The sequence below is a fragment of the Scomber scombrus genome, chromosome 12 (genome assembly GCF_963691925.1).
Source record: "Scomber scombrus chromosome 12, fScoSco1.1, whole genome shotgun sequence".
NCBI lineage: Eukaryota > Metazoa > Chordata > Actinopteri > Scombriformes > Scombridae > Scomber > Scomber scombrus.
Genome location: NC_084981.1, coordinates 5,620,638 through 5,643,575, shown reverse-complemented (window position 1 = coordinate 5,643,575; position 22,938 = coordinate 5,620,638). Strand labels below are relative to the sequence as shown.

Sequence of the window (22,938 nt, the reverse complement as noted above, 5' to 3'; positions counted from 1 at the left end):
GGAAAGGATAGATACAGTTATTCAGAGTGATTTATTGCTATAATAATTGTTCCTCTCCATACTGACCGTGGCCAGTATGTAGCATGACTACACTGTACGAAATGGGGGACAAAAGATTAGGTTAAAGGTATTCTGTGCAGTTTTTTTCCACTAGTAGCACTGCAGAGCAAGCATTTTAAGAGTGAGTCAGACGCAACACTTCATGACACACCTCTCTGCTGAAGGTTTAATGCTGTTCCCCAAAGAACAGCTGGCAGACTGGAGTTTTACTCAAAAAATACTGAATGGGAATATCAATTTGTTTTTGCACATAAAAGCTCAGGTTACCTTCAGCAGTCTGAGTTAGACTAATCAAGTGGAGGTTTTCATCCTGGAGGTCACATGTAGGTTTATTGCAGATGTTTAGTCCCATGAATAGAACAACCAGAACATGTCACTCAGCAAGGAAACACTGTCTGGGGAAACATGATAAGGTACAAAGAAAATGGTAAGGTAGCAAGAACTGTGGATTTTATCCCCCATTTCTGTATTTGATCTATTAAGGTTTTGCTCAGCCTTAGATATAGGGTCAGGAGTTCAGACATCTGGGTGAGGCTAGTAGTAGCCAGCTGAGGTGGTTTGGGCAGAAATGCCTCCTGGACGCCTCCTTGTTCTGGGTACATCCAACTGGGAGGAGACCCCAGGGCAGACCCAGAACATGCTGGAGGGATTACATATCTCTCATGGCCTGGGAACACCTTGGGATCCCCCAGGTGGAACTGATGAGCGTGGCTAAGGAGAAGGATGTCTGGGTTTCATTGCTCAGCCTAATGCCACGCTGACCTGGCCCCGAATAAGTGGCAGAAAATGGATGGATGAATGGAGGTATTGCTTCATTGACAGTATAGAGAGGAGTGATTACAACAACCTGAAACTATTTCAATGTACAGTACAAGTCAAAGGTTTGGACACACCTCCTTATTCAAGAGTTTTTCTTTTCCTCAAAGTATTCCTCAAAATATTCACTGCTTTGCAGACTAGTTGCAGTATCTTAACCAGGTTTTCAGTGAACAGGTGTGCCTTGTCAAAAAAGAATCAGTGGATTTTCTTGTCCCCCTAATGTGTTTAAGACCATCACTTGTGTTGTGCCACGGTAGTGCTGCTATACAACAAATAGCCCTATTCCACAACTGTAGTAATCCATATTATGGCAATAACCACCCTACTAAGTAAAGAGTCCATCATTGGTTTACGACATGAAGGTCAGGTAATCCAGAAGATTTCAAGAACTTTGAAAGTTTCAATCACAAAAACCATCAACTACTATGATGATAGTGGATCTCATGGGGACCTGTCAGGAAAGGAAGACCAAGAGTTCCTCTGCTGCTGATTAGCTGATTAGTTTTACCGGCCTCACAAATCAACTGCACCTGAGATTAGAGCCAACGTCAATGCTTCGGAGAGTTCAAGTAGCAGACACATGACAGACTGTGTGAATCAGGCCTTCATGGTCAAACTGCTGTGAAGAAACCAGCAATAAGAAGAGAACAATTTGTGCAGGAAACACAAGTATCGGACATTAGTGGAAATCTTTTTATTATTTAAAGGTTTTTTGTTCCAACCACTGTGAGACACAGAGAAGGTGAACGGATGTATCTGCATGTGTGGTTACCTCTATGAATCATGGAAGAGGAAGAGTTATAATGTGCGGGGGCTCCTCTGGTGACACTGTCTGCTATTTATTCATAATTCAAGGCACACTTAACCAAAACGGCTGCCACAACATTCTACAGCGTCACGCCATCCCATCTGGTTCGCGCTTAGAGTTTCTCAATAGGACAATGACACAACACACCTCCAGGTTTTTTTAAGGACTTTTTGACCGAGAAGCAGGGTGATGCAGCGCTGCATCAGATGAGCAGGCCTCCACAATCACCCCACATAAACCCAATTGAGACAGTTTGGGATGAGTTGGACCGCAGTGTGAAGGAAAAGCAGCCAACAAGTGCTCAGCATATGTGGGAACTCCTCCAAGACCGTTGGACGAGCATACCAGGTGACGACCTCAGGAAGCTGGCCGAGAGGATGCCAAGAGTCTGAAAAGCTGTCACCAAGGCAAACAGTGGCTACTTTGAGGAATTTCAAATATGAATCATTTTGGTTTCACACCCCTCTTTAGCTCATAATTCCCATGTGTTATTTCATAGTTTTTATGTGCTCAGTGTTGCTCGACGGGGTAGAAAATAGTAAAAATAAAGAAGAACCCTCGATTGAGTCCAAACTTTTCAGTGGTACTGTACATTTGAGCACATAAGTGTCGTATTAATAAAGACTTTGAAACATCCAATCCAAACATATCATCTAAGTTGAAGCTGTTTTATAGTAGAGAAGCAAACCAAAAAGGATGTTTCTATAATTAGGCTTCCAGCAGCTTCAGCACATGGGATTGATGTTAACGTTGGACAGCTTGGTAAGCCACGTACTTCCATATGTGGCTGCTCGCACCTACTTAACTTTAAGATGTGCTACTATTGTCATAAATTGCTGCAATCCAGTGTCAAGACAACTTAAATACTACAAGATACTACAAGTGCCCAATTTATGCCGTCCTGACCTTAAATTGTTAAAAACCCGGAGGTCAGGATTGCCCAAGGGGGTCACAAGATAAATGGGAGGGTTCAAGAAGAAGAGACTTTTTTGAAAAATCTTTTCTTTTTTGTGAAGCCTCAGAACTATGATACTGTTCAGATAAAACTAAGAAAGGAGCCTCGCTCTTTGGTTGACCCGCTCACTGCTCATTACACAACCTGTAACAATGGATCACAAGCACACATCGCTTGGCTATAAATGGTCACAAGCCAAAACAGGTTGGAAACCAGTGCCCATGAGGATTTGTTGAATGGGATTTTAGCCTTTTAAGAATACTCAGTGCTTTCATTTGATAGATGTAGTATTGAACTTTTTCACATTGCTGTCAGAGTGGTATTAATATTTTGGCACAATAAATTGTCTTCACTCCTGAATCCACTCCTTTTATTATAATCTTTTGGCAGACCGTCTGTGGTACTTTTTTTAACAGTATTCTGGTTAATGAAGTGGTAAAACTGCTCCCTAATGAATTTAGGAATCTACCATTTTCTCTTTGAGGCTGTTTGACAAAGTTGTCATTTTCTAGCTTGCTGTTGTTTATCGAGGAACTCTTAGAACACACACATATATATCTATATGTAGGGACAGAGCTTTTAGGGTAATTAGAGGGAGGGCAAATTGTTAAGCTTCATCAGCATAAGAAGGGAGGTCACCTCTCTCACACTGTCAGACACACACACACACACACACACACACACACACACACACGTAGCGTCTGGGGTTTGTTTTTCACAGTTTGGGTAATGACGGTGGAAGCTGATGTGAAATCCAGCTGTGTGCTTGCGTGTGAGAGCATGTGCAAGTGTCTAGCCAGAGTTCTAGCTTGACACAGCAAAGCGTCTTTACTGCCAGCTTTTAGTGGGCTATGGACCGCGCTATAGGACAGCCAGCAAGCTTACAGACACACACCTACACCGACCCAACACCACCCAACACACTTTCTTCTTGGATTTGCAGGACACTGTTGTGCCTATTTCCCAGTGACACCTCTAAAAATACATGGTGTTAAAATGGAGTTGTTGGCTGTTTGTATCACAGAGTGTTCTCTGGACCAGTTTGCTGACCCTGCGTCCTACATCCAAACTCAATTTAGTTCCCATCTTACCCTCAACTACCAACTGTATGATTGACCCAAGTTTATTTAAACCAGATGTGGTGGTTACATTTAGTTTAAATATTTGACCTGTGTTGTAAAACAGGCCGTCACACATATAGCTCTTTCTGGTGCTCACAGGTTAGACAAAGTCTCTCCTGGACATATGAGCCACAGATGATATGAATAGAGTTTTTTCAAGCTGGAACTTGAGTTTTAACCTCCTCCAGTGGTATTTAGTGTGTTGAGTTGATGGTATAGATTGCCAGATTTTGGACTGCATTATACAGATTGCGGCGCCACTATTTTCATTTCGGGCGTATGCACAGGAATGCTAATAACACCAGGTTAAGGTCGGCTTTTTACAGCTTCAGGTTTCATGGACTAAAACATGACAATTGCACCGTGGAGATCAGCATAACCACAGACATATACATTTTTCGGTTCACTGTGGCATTTTCTTCCACCGTAGTCTGATTTCTTTCGATGTTTTGTTTCCAGAAAGGATGTAGAGTAAACTGGATTCATATTGGGGATTGTGCTTAAGTTTAATGGCACGGTCAGCAATTATATTGATTTGAATGTATCAACGAAAACAAGTTTCAACTTTCTCTTTCATTGTTTTTTCATTTTGATGAGCTATAACTTTCCTTTAGGCTGCTGTATAACCATCCAGGCATGAATCTGTAAACATACTCTTTGGTTATCAGGGAAATTGGGTTCCTGCAAACTCAAATGATGAACTAAATTATTTTAAAGCTGCATTAATCAATATTTCTACATTAACAATGGGTCAAATGACTATGTGTAATGTGAGAGGGGTCACTCACATTTGAAAATCCATAGAGAATTCTTATGTGACGCTACAGCTCGCATTTTAGCATCTTTCAGCTCATTGTTTTGTTTTTAACAGCTCACATCTTTACTGTTAAAGTTCAGTCTCACAGCTCTCATAAACCCCCTTTTTCCAGATGCAGCAGACGGCTGTTTTAAGAGAAAAAGCTGTGATTGAACGCTACCTACTGGCACCAACTGGCAAAAGGACAAAATTAACATTTCGCCGCTGGAATTCCAGCCACTTTGATATAAAAACAAACGTTTCAAACCTAGTTTTTAGCAGCAGAAAAGCTGTGTTTAAAAAAAAATTACAGTACATTAAAACCCCGACATTTGTTAACACACCAGTCTGAATGATCCCAGAGCTTTCCCCACATTAGTAATCCACCGAGCCAGACCTGATCCCAGAGTACCATAAATATCAAATAGTAATCGCGACTTAATGGAGTCTGGATACGATCCAGCTGCAGGTTTGCACATGAGCAGCATAAAGACACACAAGTGTTGTAGGCACAGATTTAAATAAACACAGCTGTGGGAGAATAATGGCTGTTTATAATCCGACATGAAGAATCACATTGAAATGGTCCTCCGAGGACCGCCTTTCATTTGCTCCGGGAATGCCTGACCGACCCCCCCCCCCCCCTCCCCTCCTCCTCCTCCAGACGCTGTTTTAATAAACGCCACCATAAAAAAAACAGCTTTGCATCCTGACTAACAGTGTTTTTCTTCTCTCTTCTTTTGTTCTCGCTTTCTTTTCTTTTGCTCGGTCTTTCTTTATTTCTTGTGTGTTCCTCCTTCTAGTGTTTTTGTGTATTTTTGCAAGAGTCAGGTATGAATCAGGACCGTAGCATTACAGTTGAATTTGTGACAGCCTGTTTCTGCTACACCTTTGACTCACACACACACACACACACACTCTCTCTCTCTTCTTCTCCTTGTTTCTCTCCACTCCACCATGACAGACAGACGTTTTCTCTTTGACACGCTCCCATTCTCCTTCAATCATCCTCCTCTCTCTCCTCCCTTCATCATCGGTGTCATTACTGTGCCCCTACCCACTCCTCCCTCCCCCCTATTATAACCATTAGGCTATGCCTATTTGGCCCTGGACCCCCCTTTGAGGATCAAGTTCCATGGTAACCTGGCCTGTCTCCACGGTAACCCGGCCCATCTCTGGAGGAATGCAGCATTTCCCGCTCTTTTGTCAGGCCACGTTTTGAGTGGCGCTGCAGGGCCAGATTGAGTTGCTTCTGGGTTTCATAAGCTTCTGTATATGTGTGTGTGTGTGTGTGTGTGTGCGTGTGCGTGTATGTGTGCGTGTGCGTGCGTGTGTGTGCGTTAACCTAATTGAGTTGGCTGTCAAAGCAGGGTCTGTGTGGAGTCTTGGAGCAATACTGTAGGGAGGAGCACAGCTTTAGAATGGCATTGGGTTTCTCTATTGCTGCCCTGCCTTTGGATTATGCTTATATTTCAGAGGAAGTGCGTGGGTGTGTGTGTGTGTGTGTGTGTGTGCGCGCATGTTTATTTGTGTGTCCATCACTCCCCAAGGGTGTATGTTCACAGGTGGCTGGGTTGGCACAGCCGTGGGCATTTCCAAACAGACACTGGCGCAGCCTCTCCTATAAAAGTCAAAATAGAAAGGAACAGAGGACACTGGCTTCTTCAGTCGGCTCTGTTGTTTGCATCTGTTGGCTTCACAAAGGGATTGTGTGTGTTTGTTTAGCCTGTAGAGATGTTGGACTGGGTGACCAAAGGGAATATCTCAGTGAACTCGCATCCTGATGACGTTAAAGCTACATGGCAAGCTATAACACAGTCACGATAAGATAAAACTGTATTAATCCTCAATGAGAAACAGTCAAAATCAGTTGATTCATCATGAGAAAATACTGCTGGAAATGATTACAGTTAATGGGTTGAATCTGGTGATATTTTTCTTACTGTCGACAAAAACCCAAGAAAGACCAAAAGCAACAAGATGTGATCCTTAAAGTAGTGTCTGTTATCTAAAGCTTGATACATCTTAATGCCATAAAGCTCCACTGTAGTCCAAAAATGAATAAAATATTATCAATGAGTTGAACTCAATGACACGTTCCTTAATGATGATGAACATGATCACTGGAGGGTTTTTTAGTGCATACAGTTCACTGTCTTGCTGCTGTGAATACTCACCACACACACACCAGATCCACCACTGAAAATAGTCCGCAAAAAATGGACTGTTACGGCCTTTAAAACTAAAATAATAATAATATTATTGGGACCTTTCAGAAAGATTCATTTCTGTGAAAGGACAGTACTAAGGGACAAACTCATTAATTATTAGTGATTTAAGTCAGTTTATTGGATTTGTTGAAAGTTAAATAAACAGAATAATGACAGACTTGTACTTGAATTGAAGGAAAATGAATAAAACATTTATCTGATATCGAAACAGAGTATAGCAGTGTGTCGTATATTTAAAAGATGTACAATAAGAAGTCAATGGAAAATTATTTAATGGAGCAATGAATGGAAACTTGGACACTTTCTTGAGTACTATTAATCTTTAACGGTGACTTCATCCTGCAGTCATAAAAAGATAACCAATAAAAGTGATAAAAATTTCCTATCCCATGTATTTTATATCTATATTAGTGAGCTGACAGGAAATGAGGTGATAGAGAAAGAGATGGAGGATCAACAGACTAAAGAAAGTCCCCATCCTGACTTGAACTGGAGACATTAAGGATCAGGATAAGGCTGCTACACTCATCACAGAAATATTATGAGTGATCCTCTGACCCTCATATTAGAACTAAACGCTGTTTCTCATTATTATGTCCCACTCAAACAACCTTTTTCAAGAGGAATTAAATCATATTGTCTTTGGAAACAGGAGCAATATCATCCTACAGCTCTCTGTCTTTAGGGATCATTGTTTATTCAGACAGGAGATTAAAAATTTGATTTAAACATCTGCAGCTCAGTTATAACAATAATAGCATAGCTTCCTCATATTAAATTGTCAGCTAAAATCTACATGTGTTTGTTTGTCAGATTCAGAGGTCAGCGAACTTCGTCGGGATTCTCTGTCCGTCCTCGTGTCATCAGACCTGGTCGCACCCGACGCCTCCTCAGCCGCCCTGGGGCCCGGCAGCACCCAGTACCTGCTCAGCCTGGCTCGGGTGGCCCTCAGCGCCAGCGTGGAGATCCCCGAGCTCTGGGGTGGCCCTCAGCTCACGACCCAGCTCTTGCCTTGTCTGCTGCAATGCTCGCAGTACGAGGTGCGGGAGCTGGCGCTGGAAGGAGTCCTGAGGAGACTGCAGGAGGAAGAAGAAGGGTGGCTGGACGAGACCACCCTGTCTAACCTGACCAGCCTGGCTCTTCGTGAGACACACCCCCCATGTCTGGCCAAGGTGAGACCACACACACAAACACACACACACACACACACACACACACACACATACACAAAAACATTATAGGAAAGGCATTTGTTTGTTGTGTGTTTGTTGGTCTGTATCTGTGTGTCTGGTTGTTTTTTATGGATGTGAGTGTACTCATGATCTGCTCTTCATCCCTGTGTGAGGCCTTGAGTCGTATAATCTCACAGTCACTGTCATCACACAATGAGGAACCCTCTCCAAGAAATACGCCTTCCTCTATTCATCACAGTTTTGACTGAGTCACAGTGTCATTCGCCGCAAATTGATTAAATGTCCAAATTCATCTCACAGAAGCTTGCGTGAGAGGCTAATCGGCCGCAGGGGGACACGCCAAGCACCCTGGCAGAGAGCTCATTCTCTTACTCACTGACACACACGCATGAGAGGCTTAAGTAGGCCTCCACTCCAACAAGTTTTGGAGGGGAAAATGCAACCTATTTCCTGTTTCAAAGCAGAAGGTCGTATTTCAGCGCGTTCATAAAGCGAGGCCGGCCAGCCAGCCAGCAGATCTGCTCTGTTACTCCTGTCGTTAACACTCCTCCAGAGCCGACACGACCCGACGCTGCCGGGACCGACTCTGAGTGTGTGTATGTGTTTCCACACCGCTGCAGACTGTTGTATTTTAGTTTCTTTTTTTTTCTTTTTTCTTTTTTTTTTTGTGCATGTGTGTGTGTTTGGACGTGCATTCTTCGCCAGGCTGCTGCTTTACAGCCCAGCCGTTAATGTTTAAAGTGTCGGCCCTGTTAAGTGGAGCCTCCCCTGCGCCAAGGACACGCCAACCCAACAGGCCAGTTGCCATAGCTCGCCCTGGACTTCACTGAAGCATTCTGGGAGAAGTATAGCAGGAGTAGCAGTTGGCCAAGGACATAGTGTTGGTCAGCTATTCTGCCCAGAGATGATGTCTGAAAGTCTGAACGAAAAAAAAACATAAGTCATCTTAAGTCCTTATTCTAGACAAATGTGTTAAAGGAATCTGCTGCACGGGATAATGACAAGAAGATTGGAGCCATACTGACCCGCTTACTAGAAATGACACAGAGCTCAAGCTCATAAATTCCTCCTCATAACAGAAAATGAACTGGCAAAAAAATTGTGCAGTATGAATGATGCATATCAAATGATAGTTTGGGTCAATCCCAATACCCACACTTGCAGTATTTGTGAGTAGTCTAATGTGTTTGCAGTAACTACGGACAATATTACTTGTGTTAATACAAACACATAGAGATGCTTTGTTGGTATTATTTTATTTCTACTTATAGAACAGATAAATAAGAGCAGTCATGCAGCAAATAGTTATAATCAGATGACAGACACATTCAGGAGCTGAAGGAATAATGCAATTACTAAATCAGTGAAGTCAAAAATTGAATCAAGAAGCACTCAAGACTGCTGTACATGCTATACAGTAAAATATATGACATTTATGTTTCTCATCAAGGAGAGGTTTTCAATATTAAATGATCATCTGTGGGTTCTGCTCATTGACTGAATATGAATATGGACGATGTGTCTCCACTTCCTACTGCTATGCAAAACTGAAGCCAAAATACCTCCTTTTTGGGGGCTGCCATCTTCCTCGTGTGACATAATTTTGAGCCAGTCAGTTGTCGGGATGATGGCCAACTGGACATGCCTCGCGGCCTGACCGAGGTTTGAAAGCGGCTGTCACAGCTGTCAATCTACTCCTTGTACTACTTTGACGTGTGATTTTTTTTTTTTTAGTTTGGCTCTTTGTCCCATGTGCTAGTGGAGAGGGCGGGATTTATTTTTATCTATACTCCAGCCAACCACAATGGGACAACAAGATATTTTGGCTTCACTTTTGGGGAGCTGTCATACAGTCATTGGTCCTGCCATAACTGGGTAGTGTTTGAAAGTGAATGAAAAATTTCACACCAAATCCAACATAAACTCTAATTTCTTCATGTCTTTTGATTTATTTTAGTAACACCAGCTTATAGGCACATTATCACCAACAACTGAATTGTGGGATGCACTAAGTGTGGGTTAAGTGTACTGCCTGTTGGTATTTGTTTTTAACCTAGGACATTTAGCAGCAACTTGGTGGCATGTAGATGCAAACTTACACGCTCAAAACCACACGTGTGGGTAGACTGGGACAGACCCCAAAAGCAGCAACACCTTGAGACTGTAAAGGTCACAAAGACATAAAGAACAGGGCTGAGACAGGACTGTAAGGAAAGCTTGATAGAGTGCAACTTTTATAACTGTTAACATTTGTGTGTGTGTCTACTCCTGCAGGGTGGGCGTCACTGTTTATTTGCATGTTACAGCCATGAAAGTCTGTACGCGACTACGCCTGAGTTGGCATGTTTTCATGTGACTGTGTATATTTGAGTATGTGGGCAACCGAGTGTGTTGCAAGACGGGAGCTCATTAAAGCAGGTTGTAAAAGTCAGAAGCTTAAAGATGGTCAGACCAGCTGCTTTAGAGCTGGCTATGTTGAATAGCTGGCTGACAGACGGTTGGAAGAATGGTGAAAAACACAGGTGATAACTGGGAAGTTTCTCAGTGAAAACAACAATACAGAAAGAGAAAAGCAGCAGCCAAATAATTAATGACACTGGCTTGACATGAATGGCCTAATGATTGATTCACTTTCACTGGGGTTGAAAACAACCAATGGACTTGTTGAATTATTGTCTGCCAAATACTGTACATCACCATCTACTACCACCATACAGGTGAAATGGGCCACTGTGGGTATTGGCTAATCCTTGTTAGTTCATTTGAACATTACCAAATGACTTGTCTCCAAACACTGAAATATGGACAATATTAGCTGTGTTCTACTATCGTCAGTAACTCTAAAAATAGCTAAAACTGTGTTTGCAGTTTGCTTAATGCTGAATTAATTGATTTTTTTAGCCACTTGGGGGAAGCAGAACAAACAAAGCACAACATTGACCGGCTACTAGCAAACATTCGCTATTTACACATCCAGCAGACACGTAGCAACATTAGCATTCATTTTAGGCTTAACTAATTTAAGTCTCATATTCGCCCTGTTTTGGCTTTGTTTATGTTCTCCTTATGGAATTATCTGACTCTTTAGCTGCTAAATGCTCTGCTATGAGCTAATGTTAGCTTGTCACTAGAGTTAGTTTAATCCGTCTCAGGTAGCGTACAGTTGGTTTACCAGAGGTGTTTTGCTAAGAGCTAACCGCTACCTGCTGCGAGTGGAAATGAGGTTGTTGAGAGCAGAGTTTATGGGCCTGAAAATCAAAAGAATGAACTGAAAGATGTGGGAAAAAAACTCTTAATTCTCAGTGAGTTTGTCAGTACAAGCTACACAGGTCACATTACACTGTCTTTTAATTCATACTCATACACACACAGCTTTCAAATTCACATGAAAGTTTGATAAGAGCAACTCATGAATGAAACTCTGGTCAGCCTTTATTAGAATATGCTTGAATATGTTATTGTTATTTTAAATATAACATTGTATTGTGTAACTTTGTTTCAAACCTAATAATTTAACTTTGTTTTAAACATGATTCAAACCATCCAGTGAGTCAGAAAGAGAGACAGAGAGGTCTACCTTGCTGCTATGTCTATTTTCTGCGCACACAGACACATGCGCACACACACACACACACACACACACACATATATATTAAGATGTTTACACACAGACGTTGCATGCTCCCTTTCGCCGCCCCCCCTGTTCTCCACCCACACAGATCCTATAAAGTGAGCTTTTATTTTAAAGCTCTAATAACAGGTTGAGGTCCTGAAAGAAATAATAATCATTGAGATATGCAGCAGGAATGTCAACATGTGCTCTCTGCTGGATGTGTGTGTGTGTGTGTTTTTAACGGGGGGCTCACGCGGTGGAAAACAAGTCGTTTCCTCCTCAGGCTCGGTCAGCCGCCTCCTTCGCTGGAGGAGTGACCGGGCAAAGAAAACAGCATGGGAATCGAGATGGAGGAGGAGATGGAAACAAAAAAAATCAAGTTGTGGAGATGAAGCTGAATGGATGTTATGATCTGACACAAGACAAGGAATTTTGCCTGAATGAAAGAGATGGGAGATAGAGATGGAAGTTCTTTTGTGTGCATGCTTGTGCTCATCTACATCCATATACGTGCATATATTTGTGTGTGTGTCTGTGTGTGTGTGTGTGTGTGTGTGTGTAAGAGAGCAAGGCAGCTGTGTACCCGTGGTTTGGGTGTGCGTTGGGAGGATCTGACCGGTGTGGTAAAAATACCCTCGGGGCAACGTGCCAGCCTCGCTGCAGAGAGGACACCAAAGCTGTGTTGATAGATGGCCCGGAGCAACTTCGCTCACCAGTAGCTCTGTGTGTGTGTGTGTCTGTGTGTATGTGAGACTACATCAGTATCTTATGTCTCTTACTTCTTTCTCCTCCTCTTCCTCACAGGTCCTGCAGGTGTTGTGTGTGTTGACTTCTAGCAGTGAGCTCCTCTGGAGGGACGGTCCTCAGATTTTGTCCAAAGAGGAGGTCCTGCTGCACCTCCTCACTCTGGCTCAGAGCTCTGTTCACAGGTCAGAAAACGGTCACACATACACCTGATGTACCAACACTCTCTTATACATTATACCAGTCATCTGAAGTATGTTGGTCAATGACATTTTGGTTAAAAAAGGGAAAGTGTGTTTTAGAACCAATAAACTTCAGATTTTAATCTGGTTGAGAAAGGGTTTAAATAAATTGACCTCTTTTACTCCAACTCCCTCCATTAAGCATTTATAAGCTGTATAATATAGTATAATATAATCTTGCTTATTCATGTATTTGTAAACAAGTATATCTCCCATATGAAACATTCTTCACTGATTGATACCACAGTAAAAACTTGTCAATGACACATGATTACATACACACACATCCTTACAGTGCTTTGTAAAGCATTGAGTAACTGTATATAACATATAAAGAAAACATTCATAGTTTATAAAGGTTGAGCTTGGAAATATTAGTTTCTAAACTCAAGGTCCATTTACTACTATTAAAGTTTTCAGCTATATTTAATGACCTTCATCAAAAGATGGAGCTTAGTCAGTTGTCATGGGGAGTGAGGGAATATTAATAGATAATACTGTGTAAAATACTTTGCTATTTATAATTATTACAGCTGTTATATTGTCATTCATAAGGTGCTGATTGATGACAGATACATTAATGCTCATAGGTCTGTTTACAACTTAATAATTGTGTTATAAACTATTTATTAATGGTTTAGATGCTGCTTTTAAATTTAAAGTTGAGAAGACATATTTTCATTAATTTCTGATAGATTCCTATAGTCAGACAATCTTTCTAAATCTTGAGATATACAGTACTGTGCATACAGCACAAAAAAATATGAATCAGCTTTTTTGTCAGTTAATTTCATACAAAGTTGAATAAACAACAGCAGTTCTCTTTGGTACAGTTGCACACAGTGTTTCAGGTACTCGGCAGGTTGGTTGTTCCTGCATCTTGGAGAAGCTTCCACAGTTCTTCTTCTACTTCTTCTTCTGTGGATTTCAGCACCTCAGCTGCTTCTGTCTCTTCATGTGATCTCAGTCTGACTCCATGATGTTGAGATCAGGGCTCTGTGGGGGCCAAACCATCTGCTGCTGGGACTTTTCGTTCTTCCTGTTGCTGAAGATAGATCTTTATGACTCTGGCTGTATGTTTAGAGTCATGCAGAGTCAATTTGGGACCAATCAGTCGTCTCGCTGATGGTATTGCATAATGAATAAGAATCTAAAGTGCCTTCAACTTTTTGCACAGCGCTGTGTGTGATTACGTTCATGAATGCGGTTGTTTCCGGGACACAGTTGGGTTGCCTTTCCAAGTCTTCTGCTCTTTATCTATTTTCCTTACACATGCACCCCGGTGTCTTTTTGCACCGTAGCATGCAACAGGTCAGCACCTGTTGTAACTTTCATTCATTTCAAAATAAAGGCTGCGAAAGGGAGCAAAAAACCCCATGACTCCAAAACGGCTGCTCCCACCTGAAAACCTGCTGTCAAAACAGCTCGTAAGCAATCCCAGAGCAGCTTTTTAGCCGTGATGGATGAAAGAGACACGAGGGGCAAGACGCAGCCACCCCCACCACCTCCTCCTCCTTCCATTTCCCTTGTTTTTTCTGGCTCCCTCCACTTGTGAAAGAGCCCCTCACACTGCTGGCTGTCAGGCCTTCATTCAGAGCCAGAGTCCATGGAGGGGGGGACACGTAGGTTCACTGGCTGCACCTTCACCCTGCACCTGGAGCAGTACTGGCCTCTTTCTGCAGGGCTGTGCGCGCTTGCTCATGAATCCTCGCAGTATTTCGTAACCCGATTGTCCAAAACCCACATAGACAGGTGAGGTTTTAAAAATATAAAAACAATAGAAATGTAGACGTGGGTGAAAGCTTCATTTTTGCCCTCAAATTAGAGCATTATTCTCACCTGTCAGGCTCAAAGCATTATTTTCGCAGCTACACGAGTCACAGAAGTGAGTCTTACCACAAACTGACTTGGCACATACTGTTCGTGTGTGTGTGTGTGTGTGCGTGTGCGTGCACGTGTGTGTGCGCTTCCCGTAAGCCCTTTGACAGCCATTGACAGACGCACACACCTTCCCTCGACAAGCCACCGCTGTACTTTTCTCACCCCCGACAAGAGAATACAGGCTTGAGTAAGGATTGGATTACAAAGGCTTTTAGTCCCCCCCCTACCCCCCCTGTAAAGCCTTTTCCTGGCCACAATCTCTGGACCTGGTGGATCCACTTTCCCTTTCGAGCGGCCCCAGGGTTATGATTAGAGCCAGGGAGGGACTCAGATTGGGTTGCTGGCCGCCCTTGTCTGCCGTGTGATTGAATGGCACTCGAGCTATTGTGATCCATAATGTAGTGGTGAGTACCAGCACACTTCTTTTGTGGGTTGTAAGTCAATACAGTTGTGTGTGTGTGTGTGTGTGTGTGTGTAGTCGGCTGTGTTGGAGCGTCAGAGGTGTGTGTATTGGTTTCCACAGAACAGCTTCTTGAGGAGCTTATTATCAATTTTCAGACCTCACACTGCACCAATATGGTTAATTAAAGAGTAGGTTTAAAAAACATTTACTCACTTACTGCACCTCAAAGCAAATGAAATTCTATTCGACTCCATTGTAAGAGAGAAGTCCCTTGAAGATCCAGGAAGATGAAAATAGTCAAGTCTGTTTTTAATTACTGATATATACTCTCAAATCACAAAGCAGTACAGTCGGTATCATTTACAACACCCTCTATCCTTAGAACCTTATCCTTTCAGATAAGGAAAAACTTTAAAAGATAAAATAGGTGAGAAAATCCTAGAAAAGTAACAGAGGGTATCCATCATCTTGAGGAGACATTCAGAATAAGCTAACAATCATTCAAAGTCTCAGAAATGATCGCGATAAACAATATTATTGTCATTCGAAGAACATTTTATGCCACTGTTATAATATGATAATTTAAATATATATATATACATAATTGCATGATAATGCAAGGGGCGTGGGGGGTGGGCTTGGAGAGCTCGCTTCTGCAGTCTCCACTCAGGACGTGCACAGTGAGGAATGGAGGACACTAATTGCTTCACATTACTCAGCTGCTAATGTGAAGCGTGGCAATATTGAGGTCAAAAAATGATAATGGTAATGTCCATGTATCATACGATAAATCCATATATAGACATGATGATGCTCATAATTACGTTATTGTACGATAAGTTGATAAGGTAATTATTGTGACAGGCCTGGTCTCACTTTGTGTTTCAGTGTTGAGCTCCACTGTGCTGCTTTGACCCTGGCTTCTCAACTGGTGGTTCAGCTGGTGAACTCTGACCCTAAGGTAAAGACTCAAACATGTGTGCTACTAATTTCAGAGCTAGCAGTAACATCTGTGGGTAGGCAGGATTAAACTGAGTGATTAAATAGAACATTTTAAAGGTAGAGGTGTTTTAGCTGCGGCTAGTAGCTTAGCATATCCGTCGCTGCTTTCGCCCACAGATAGTTTGCATCTTTGTGGTCTCTTTCTCTTAAAACGTTTGGTATTAAAAACAAAACAAAACACTGGGCAGTAAAGATTGGCTTCTAAGAATAATTCTAACCATTTGCACTCGAATAATAAATTGTCCAGATGACCCACAGCTTCGTATTGGCTCACAGCACATGTAGTATATCAGTATTGGCGTATATTACCAAAAAATGTCAGGACACAAATCCCAAACATCTGTTTTGTCTGTCTGTCCAAAATCCCAAGACATTGAATTTACAATGATATAATATACAGTACCTGTCATCAGTCTGGACAGACTCTCATTGAAAGGAATGAGAAGCTGTGTCCAAAACCTTTGACTGGTACTGTAAAGGACAAAAGCAGCAAATAAACAGGTTTAAGGTGCTGGAACAAGGAAATGTTTGATGTTTACACTGTAACATAGAGCTGGTTGATAATTGTCAATATTTTTTATGACTTTTAAATAAATCAAATTTATTTACTTGCTCAGCTCTATAGCAACATAAAGAGTAGGACTTTTTTCACAGTAGCATGAATGAGGGTCATAAAGAGATGATTCTGTGTGATTAAATAAAAGCTGAGAAAACCATCTTTATATGAGTGTTGCAATGTCTTGCACAATCTGTCATCTAGGGTGCGAGTGCAGTGGCTTTCCTATCTCAGTGGGGGGCGCTGGTGTGCGAGTGCTGCAGCGAGGAGCAGCCGGTGGAGGTGAAGCTGATGGCCGCCAAGGTGCTGGTCAACTGTACGGACACTATGCTGACTAGCTGTGACCTGCCGCTGGGTGAGGCTCAAATTATGGAAGAACTTGAGGAAATGCGTAAATGGTAGGAAAATTGGTCACTGTTTAGAAAAGCATGGGATCTGTGTGTTAAGAATTTGTGTGTGTGTGTGTGTGTGTGTTTCAGGTCTGGCCAGCACAGTCTCTCTATGGAGGAGTGTGTTCACGCTGCTACAGGATGAAGACCAGGAAGTCAGAGATTCGGCATCTGATTTCATCTCTAATGTTCCACTTCATCTGCTCAGTACAGGTACACACTCACTGCCGAGTCCATACACACACACTCTCATACTGAAACTACTGTAATGCATGCCCAGTCAAATACACACGAACACACACACACGTAAAGAAAACACAGGCTAATGTTAAAAAGGGTTGATGACATCATTTCGTGTTATGGGTTTGGGAGCGTTCCTGGTATGAAGGGCACTAACTCTAATTTGGTAGTTGTAATGCAAGAGTGAAAATGTGTGCGTGTGTGTGCGCGCACGGTTATGTGTCACTGGTTTTGGGAATGTCTGAGGTTTGTTTTCTGAAGAACTGTGTGATGCCCAGCCACAAACACCCCTCCCCATTAATGACCATCTTATCCCCCTGATCCAGCCTCACAGTTCTCTCTCACACCCCCCCACACACACACACACACACACACACACACACACACAAACATTATGATAGGACTGACAGCTGCCAGCTCTCAAGCACCCCTCACCAACCGCCCCAGTGCGACTTCCTTTCCTCACAACACTCACTTCCTGTATTTTTTCCCAGCTTTCCTCCAGGAGCCACCCTTATTGTGTCTGTTGCCACTGATACTATCTCATAACATAACACCAGATAGCAAAACATCTCCTCAAAAGTCTCTACGGCCTTACCATGGCAGCGCTGTTTAGCCTTGGGGGGGGGAAGGAAACAACTCCAGCAGCCCTGATTTTAGCTAAAATTGACTTGTTTTGACCATATTTTAATTATATTTACTGCAATGACGACAAGTGAGAATAAAATCCAATTATTTCCAGAAAACGGGCCCCTGGAAGCGCATTTAAAATTCCTGGAAATGTTAAGATTTTATCAAAAGCTGTGTGTGTGTGTGCGTGTTCTATATGTGTTTATGTGCATAAGGCCAGACAGGGTCAGATAAGCTGTCAGCTAAAAATCAGATAGGAGCTCAACAACATGACTAAGATGGAGAGGTTTCTCTACAACAGGAAGAGAACACAATAGGCATAATTACAGACTGGGTGTCCGTGTGTGTGTGTGTGTGTGTGTGTGTGTGTGTGTGTGTGTGTGTGTGTGTGTGTGTGTGTGTGTGTGTGTGTGTGTGTGTGTGTGTGTGTGTGTGTGTGTGTGTGTGTGTGTGTGTGTGTGTGTGTGTGTGTGTGTGTGTGTGTGTGTGTGTGTGTGTGTGGAGAAATCAAGCTAGGGCATCCTCCTTTGTCCATCCATATTTACTGCTCATTTGGAGATTACAGTTTTTAAGAGTGTGTGTGTGTGTGTGGGAGGCAGAGATTGTGTTACTTACCGTAAGATGGTGTACATTTCCTCCTGGACACACATCTCCACTGTGGGAAAAGGGTGCTTTGAGTGTTTGTCTCCATACTTTTGTGTGACCTTTTGCTCTGCTATCCATGCCACCCAAGCTATTTTCTCCAAACCCTCCGAAAAAGATCTTGAAAATTGCACCGAATTCCTAGTTTAGTTTAACATGTGTCGTACGCACAACAGGAATGTAACACACAACACAGAAAGAAGAAATGAGACGGTAAATTGGTAATCTTGTATCAAATGAATGAGTGGGCCCTGCCAGGAAAGTCAAATTCCTTAAGTAAATGAGAAACAACCAAAAAACCCAAAATAAATCACATTCCACGGACTGTAAAAAAAAAAAAAAAAAACCCAACAAAAAAACCTTCAATTGGAAAAATATGTCATCTTTCCACTTCTGAAGCTTAAACGTGATGTTCTGAAATTAAATAAGAGGGAGGAAGGTTTGGGTAGCTATACCAAAAATGTGCTTTGTCATCGTGATTGTAAAGCTCCTTTCACACATGCGGTCTATCCCTGAAATGTTCAGGAACACCCTGGTGTGAATGGGAACAGGGATCAATATTCAAGGGAAATAAAACGCCAATTTCCCACCTCAAGACTTAGTAACATTTCAGGGAATATGTCAGTATGGATGTGTTGCACAAGCACATGAGGAGTCAAGTATGCTTTCACATCGGGTGAGCCAACCAATCACAAGACACTGCTAATGACATGTTTGAATTTGCAGTTTTCTTGCAGTTATCTTGCCAGTGCTTTTATGGGTGATTTGATAAGTGCAAACAGTTCCTTTTTAAAATACACATTGGCACTGGACTAAAACAGATCCTGACCCGCCATGTTCTTGAAAATAATAAGAGACAAATTAAGTAAAACAAATCAGACTGAAAACGTTGCAACCCTGTAGCTGCATGTGGGAACCATGAAAATCCTTAGCAGTGCCTCAAAGGTTAGCCCAGTATCTAGGAACTGTGTATAAAAGATGCTTAAGACTTAAAACTTACTGCCTTTCTATGAGAACATTAACATGTATGACCTGGTGTCAGTCTGCTATTGTGTCTTGAAGTGTATGTTTGTGCACATAAAGGATAATTTGAATTTGTAAGCAAAATACTTGTAGTTGGTGACATTATGACTACTGACAGGGCTAATGGGTACTACGGTAGCTAGCTCAGCTAACCACTGCTAGTCAGTCAAAACAGCTCCACAGGCTTCTTTCTATTTTCTCTGCACTTATGCTGCTTACTCCCTACTGCCATGTTGTTCTCAGGATAGTTCACAATTCCATTCATTAAAGAGTTTATTGAAGAGGGGAAAGAAGCTGTCCAAGCTAATGAGTTTGCTAACTAGCAGCTAACAAGCTCAGTAGCCCGGTCGCTAGCAGGAAAATAATTCAGAAGGCATATTTGTACCAAAGACTCTTGTCTGAAAACCATTCTTGTTTTTTGAGCAGTTTATACTCTGACAGGATTAAATGTTGATGGTGAAATACAGCTAAAAAGCTATAATAGCCTCCTCCATTTTGGACTCTTCCTAACTCCAAGATCAACACTTTCATGACCGCTTGCTTGATTTTGGCATTTTAAATGCTAGCTCCACAATAATAGAGACATATTTACAGACAAAAAACAACTTTAAACTGGGCATGTGTTTCGGAGGGGGGGGGGGGGGGGGGGGGGGCTGGGGCTTGCCACACTAGAGAAAGCTCAAATGTTACTAATGATTCTTTATTTTGTCTTTTTATGTAACAGTACCTACAGTTACATGTCTGTTTGAGGGTCACACATGCTACCATCTAACCACAGCTAACAATGATTTCTGATTCCAGTCATTTTTGCAAAAGAGTTTTCAAGTTTAACTGACACTGTGGAAAAATTCACTCCCGCTGTTGCAAAGATCTGAGGTTTGATGCTGGTAGTGATACCTTTGGCTCGGTGACCTGCTTTAAAAGCTCAGGTCAGGTCAGGAAGCCAAGGAAATAGAAACTGAATAGCCTGCCATGCTTTTCAACACCATGGTTATAATGTGCAATGCTGTGGTAGTGGAAAAACAGTACTGTGTGTTTGCATGTATGTGTGCATACAGGTCACTGTGAATGTATGTGTGTGTGTTTCTTTCCCATCCCTTTCAGGCGTGTGTGTGTGTGTGTGTGTTTTATGACCTGCCATTGCAGAGTCAAGTGTCTGAGGTGTTAGCTGCTTCAGAAGGAGGCAACGACTCCTGGCCCTTTGATATGGAGGACAGACAGAGACAAGCTCTGCAACACACACACACACCCCTCATCCCTCTTTAAAAAGGAGACATTTAAATTTCAAATTAAATTTAGACCTTATAGTCGTTTCACTGTACAGTACAGTCTTGCTGAATGATTAATTAAAACTAGGAATTTGATGCAACAGACAATTTAAACCCATGTATGGGACATACTGTATATTCCATATGATTGGCAAAAACTGCTTAATTAGTTCAAAACATATGGAGATTTTTTGGGTTTTTGGTAATTTTATTTTACTTGCAAAAAACATGTAATAACAGGTATTCACTCTTTATTAAGCAAGAATAAGACTTAAGGTTAAAGGCTTTAATACATACCATACTTTTAAAACTTTTTATTTCCAGTTTAAATATTTGAATTTCAGGTATAATTCAAATAAACCTGTTTTTTGGTGTGGGAGAGAAATTAGTGCAGATTCACATCACATTAGTGGAGGCTCCTCTTCTTCCCAGAGTTGTGAACTACAGTGGAGCCATTGTCTTGGACAGGAAGAGCAAATCTAATTTAACCCTATCCCACCCTGCAACACCCCCCACACACCCCCCTCCAACCCTCCAACCCTCCCCTCTGCCAGCATCACCACCACCACCCAAATACCTCCAGACTAATTGGGTCTGAAATCAAACTCCACTCACCCTCGCTGGACCTCCGGCACTGTGACAGCGTCAGGGCTGGAGCAGAGGGATCACTTTATATATATACAGAGAGAGAGTGAGAGAGCACAGAGGGATTTAGATTGGACCTCAGGCTTTTTTAGAAATGTGATTGAGAACACAAACAGGAATCCTCAAACTCAGAATAAAGTTGTGAATCTAGGAAAGTTGTAAAAAGCAAATGTGAATTTGGCCTTTGCTTTAAATTTTCAGTAATACTAAATACTGTATTCTCAAGCTGGCATGGTGACACATAAGTACAAAATGACTAGGCTTCTATAAATACATAATTTATGTGGGAAAATCAGTTTGACCCACCATTCTGAAGTAATGCTGAACACTCGGGCTCTGCTGACTCGCCCATATTTTCCAGGCCATCGTCAGTGAACCGTTATCAACCAACTCGCCCCAAATAACCTACTTTGCTTTACTGCACAACCATCAAGAAAAAAAACACAAAAAAACAGCTTTTGCAGAATATGCCATTCATGTGTCCTTTGCCCCAGTTCATTCATTTACAGTGGATGACGCAGATGAATGGAAGCGAACGACCCGAGCGAGCTGAAGGACACTCATTAAACAGACCTCGTCCTATTTTAGCACAATGCTCACTCGACCAATAAACCACTGTCACATGTCACTCACTCTGAGCAGAAAAGACTAAAAACACAGGAACTGGATTTGATTTACAGTGCTAACTTTTACTTCTGGAAGCCCCCCTCTCCCTCCCTCCTCCTCCTCTAGTGCCACTTTCTCAATCTTTTACTCAGACGGAGGCGTGGGAAATTAGATTCTAATGATTTGGTAGTTGGCGTGAAATAAAGTCACGTCTGCTGCCTGCAAGCGGTGTTAAACACTGTGTTCTTTGCATTCTGCAGAGCCAGGCCGTGAGACTTGATGTGTTTTAGAGATAAAGTACAATGCTCAGTGTGGGTATTTCACAAATAGCGTGAAACGGTTGGCCTCATTATGCATCCTCTGTTACTGTGAAAAAGTTGTATCACAGTATTCTAACCAATTCTAGATCTAATCACAGTCGCAGGTCAGTCAGCATGTTCTCGGTAACCTTCACACAGCACGTGTAACCAGGTTATAGTCGGGGCCTTCTCCAGCAGGCTGATTTCTTAACTATGATGTAAATGATAAACCTGGCTGCTGTAATCAAGGTAAGAGATTAGAGAAACCTGATTTCCCCCCTGCTAGATTTCTGTTAGAGAACGCTGACTTCTCCAACATGTATGCATGTCACTGTGCTTTTTTTTCTACTTTTAAAAGTATGCACATGCATGACAATAGGCTGCAGACACAGAAAAGCACAGAGCAGCGACTGGATGAAGGGAGGGATCATTACACAGAACAACTTGTCCTAGTATTTAAAATAATCCGCTCCAAAGTCAGACAAAAACAGAAAGTAACACAAAGTCCATTTCACTACTGAACATTTGACCAACCAAAAAGAAAACAAAACAAAAAGGAAAGTCAAAATTAGCATCTGCTGTCACAGATGCAGTTAAAGCCAGTAAGTCATGTTCCCAAAATAAGGCCAGTGTAGAGGAGAAATACTAGAAGTTACTAATCTACTGCATGTGTACATGGATTTACTTTAATCTGGTTACTTAACTACATGTAAACACACAGATGGAGTACCAAAGAGGATAATTAACAAAGAGGCACAACACTTTTTTTTCA

At 42.0% G+C, this 22,938-nt stretch overlaps 1 protein-coding gene across 2 annotated transcripts in view; it reads left to right on the top strand.

Moving 5' to 3' along the window:
- The window catches only part of thada (THADA armadillo repeat containing), a 96,810-nt gene that overhangs the window by 65,945 nt on the left and 7,927 nt on the right, over positions 1-22,938 (top strand). For both annotated transcript variants that reach the window (XM_062430614.1, XM_062430615.1), the window contains exons 32-36: positions 7,604-7,962; positions 12,401-12,525; positions 15,755-15,827; positions 16,629-16,779; positions 16,904-17,026. In XM_062430614.1, the coding sequence (XP_062286598.1) occupies positions 7,604-7,962; positions 12,401-12,525; positions 15,755-15,827; positions 16,629-16,779; positions 16,904-17,026 (831 nt within the window). The remainder of the gene's footprint in view (positions 1-7,603; positions 7,963-12,400; positions 12,526-15,754; positions 15,828-16,628; positions 16,780-16,903; positions 17,027-22,938) is intronic.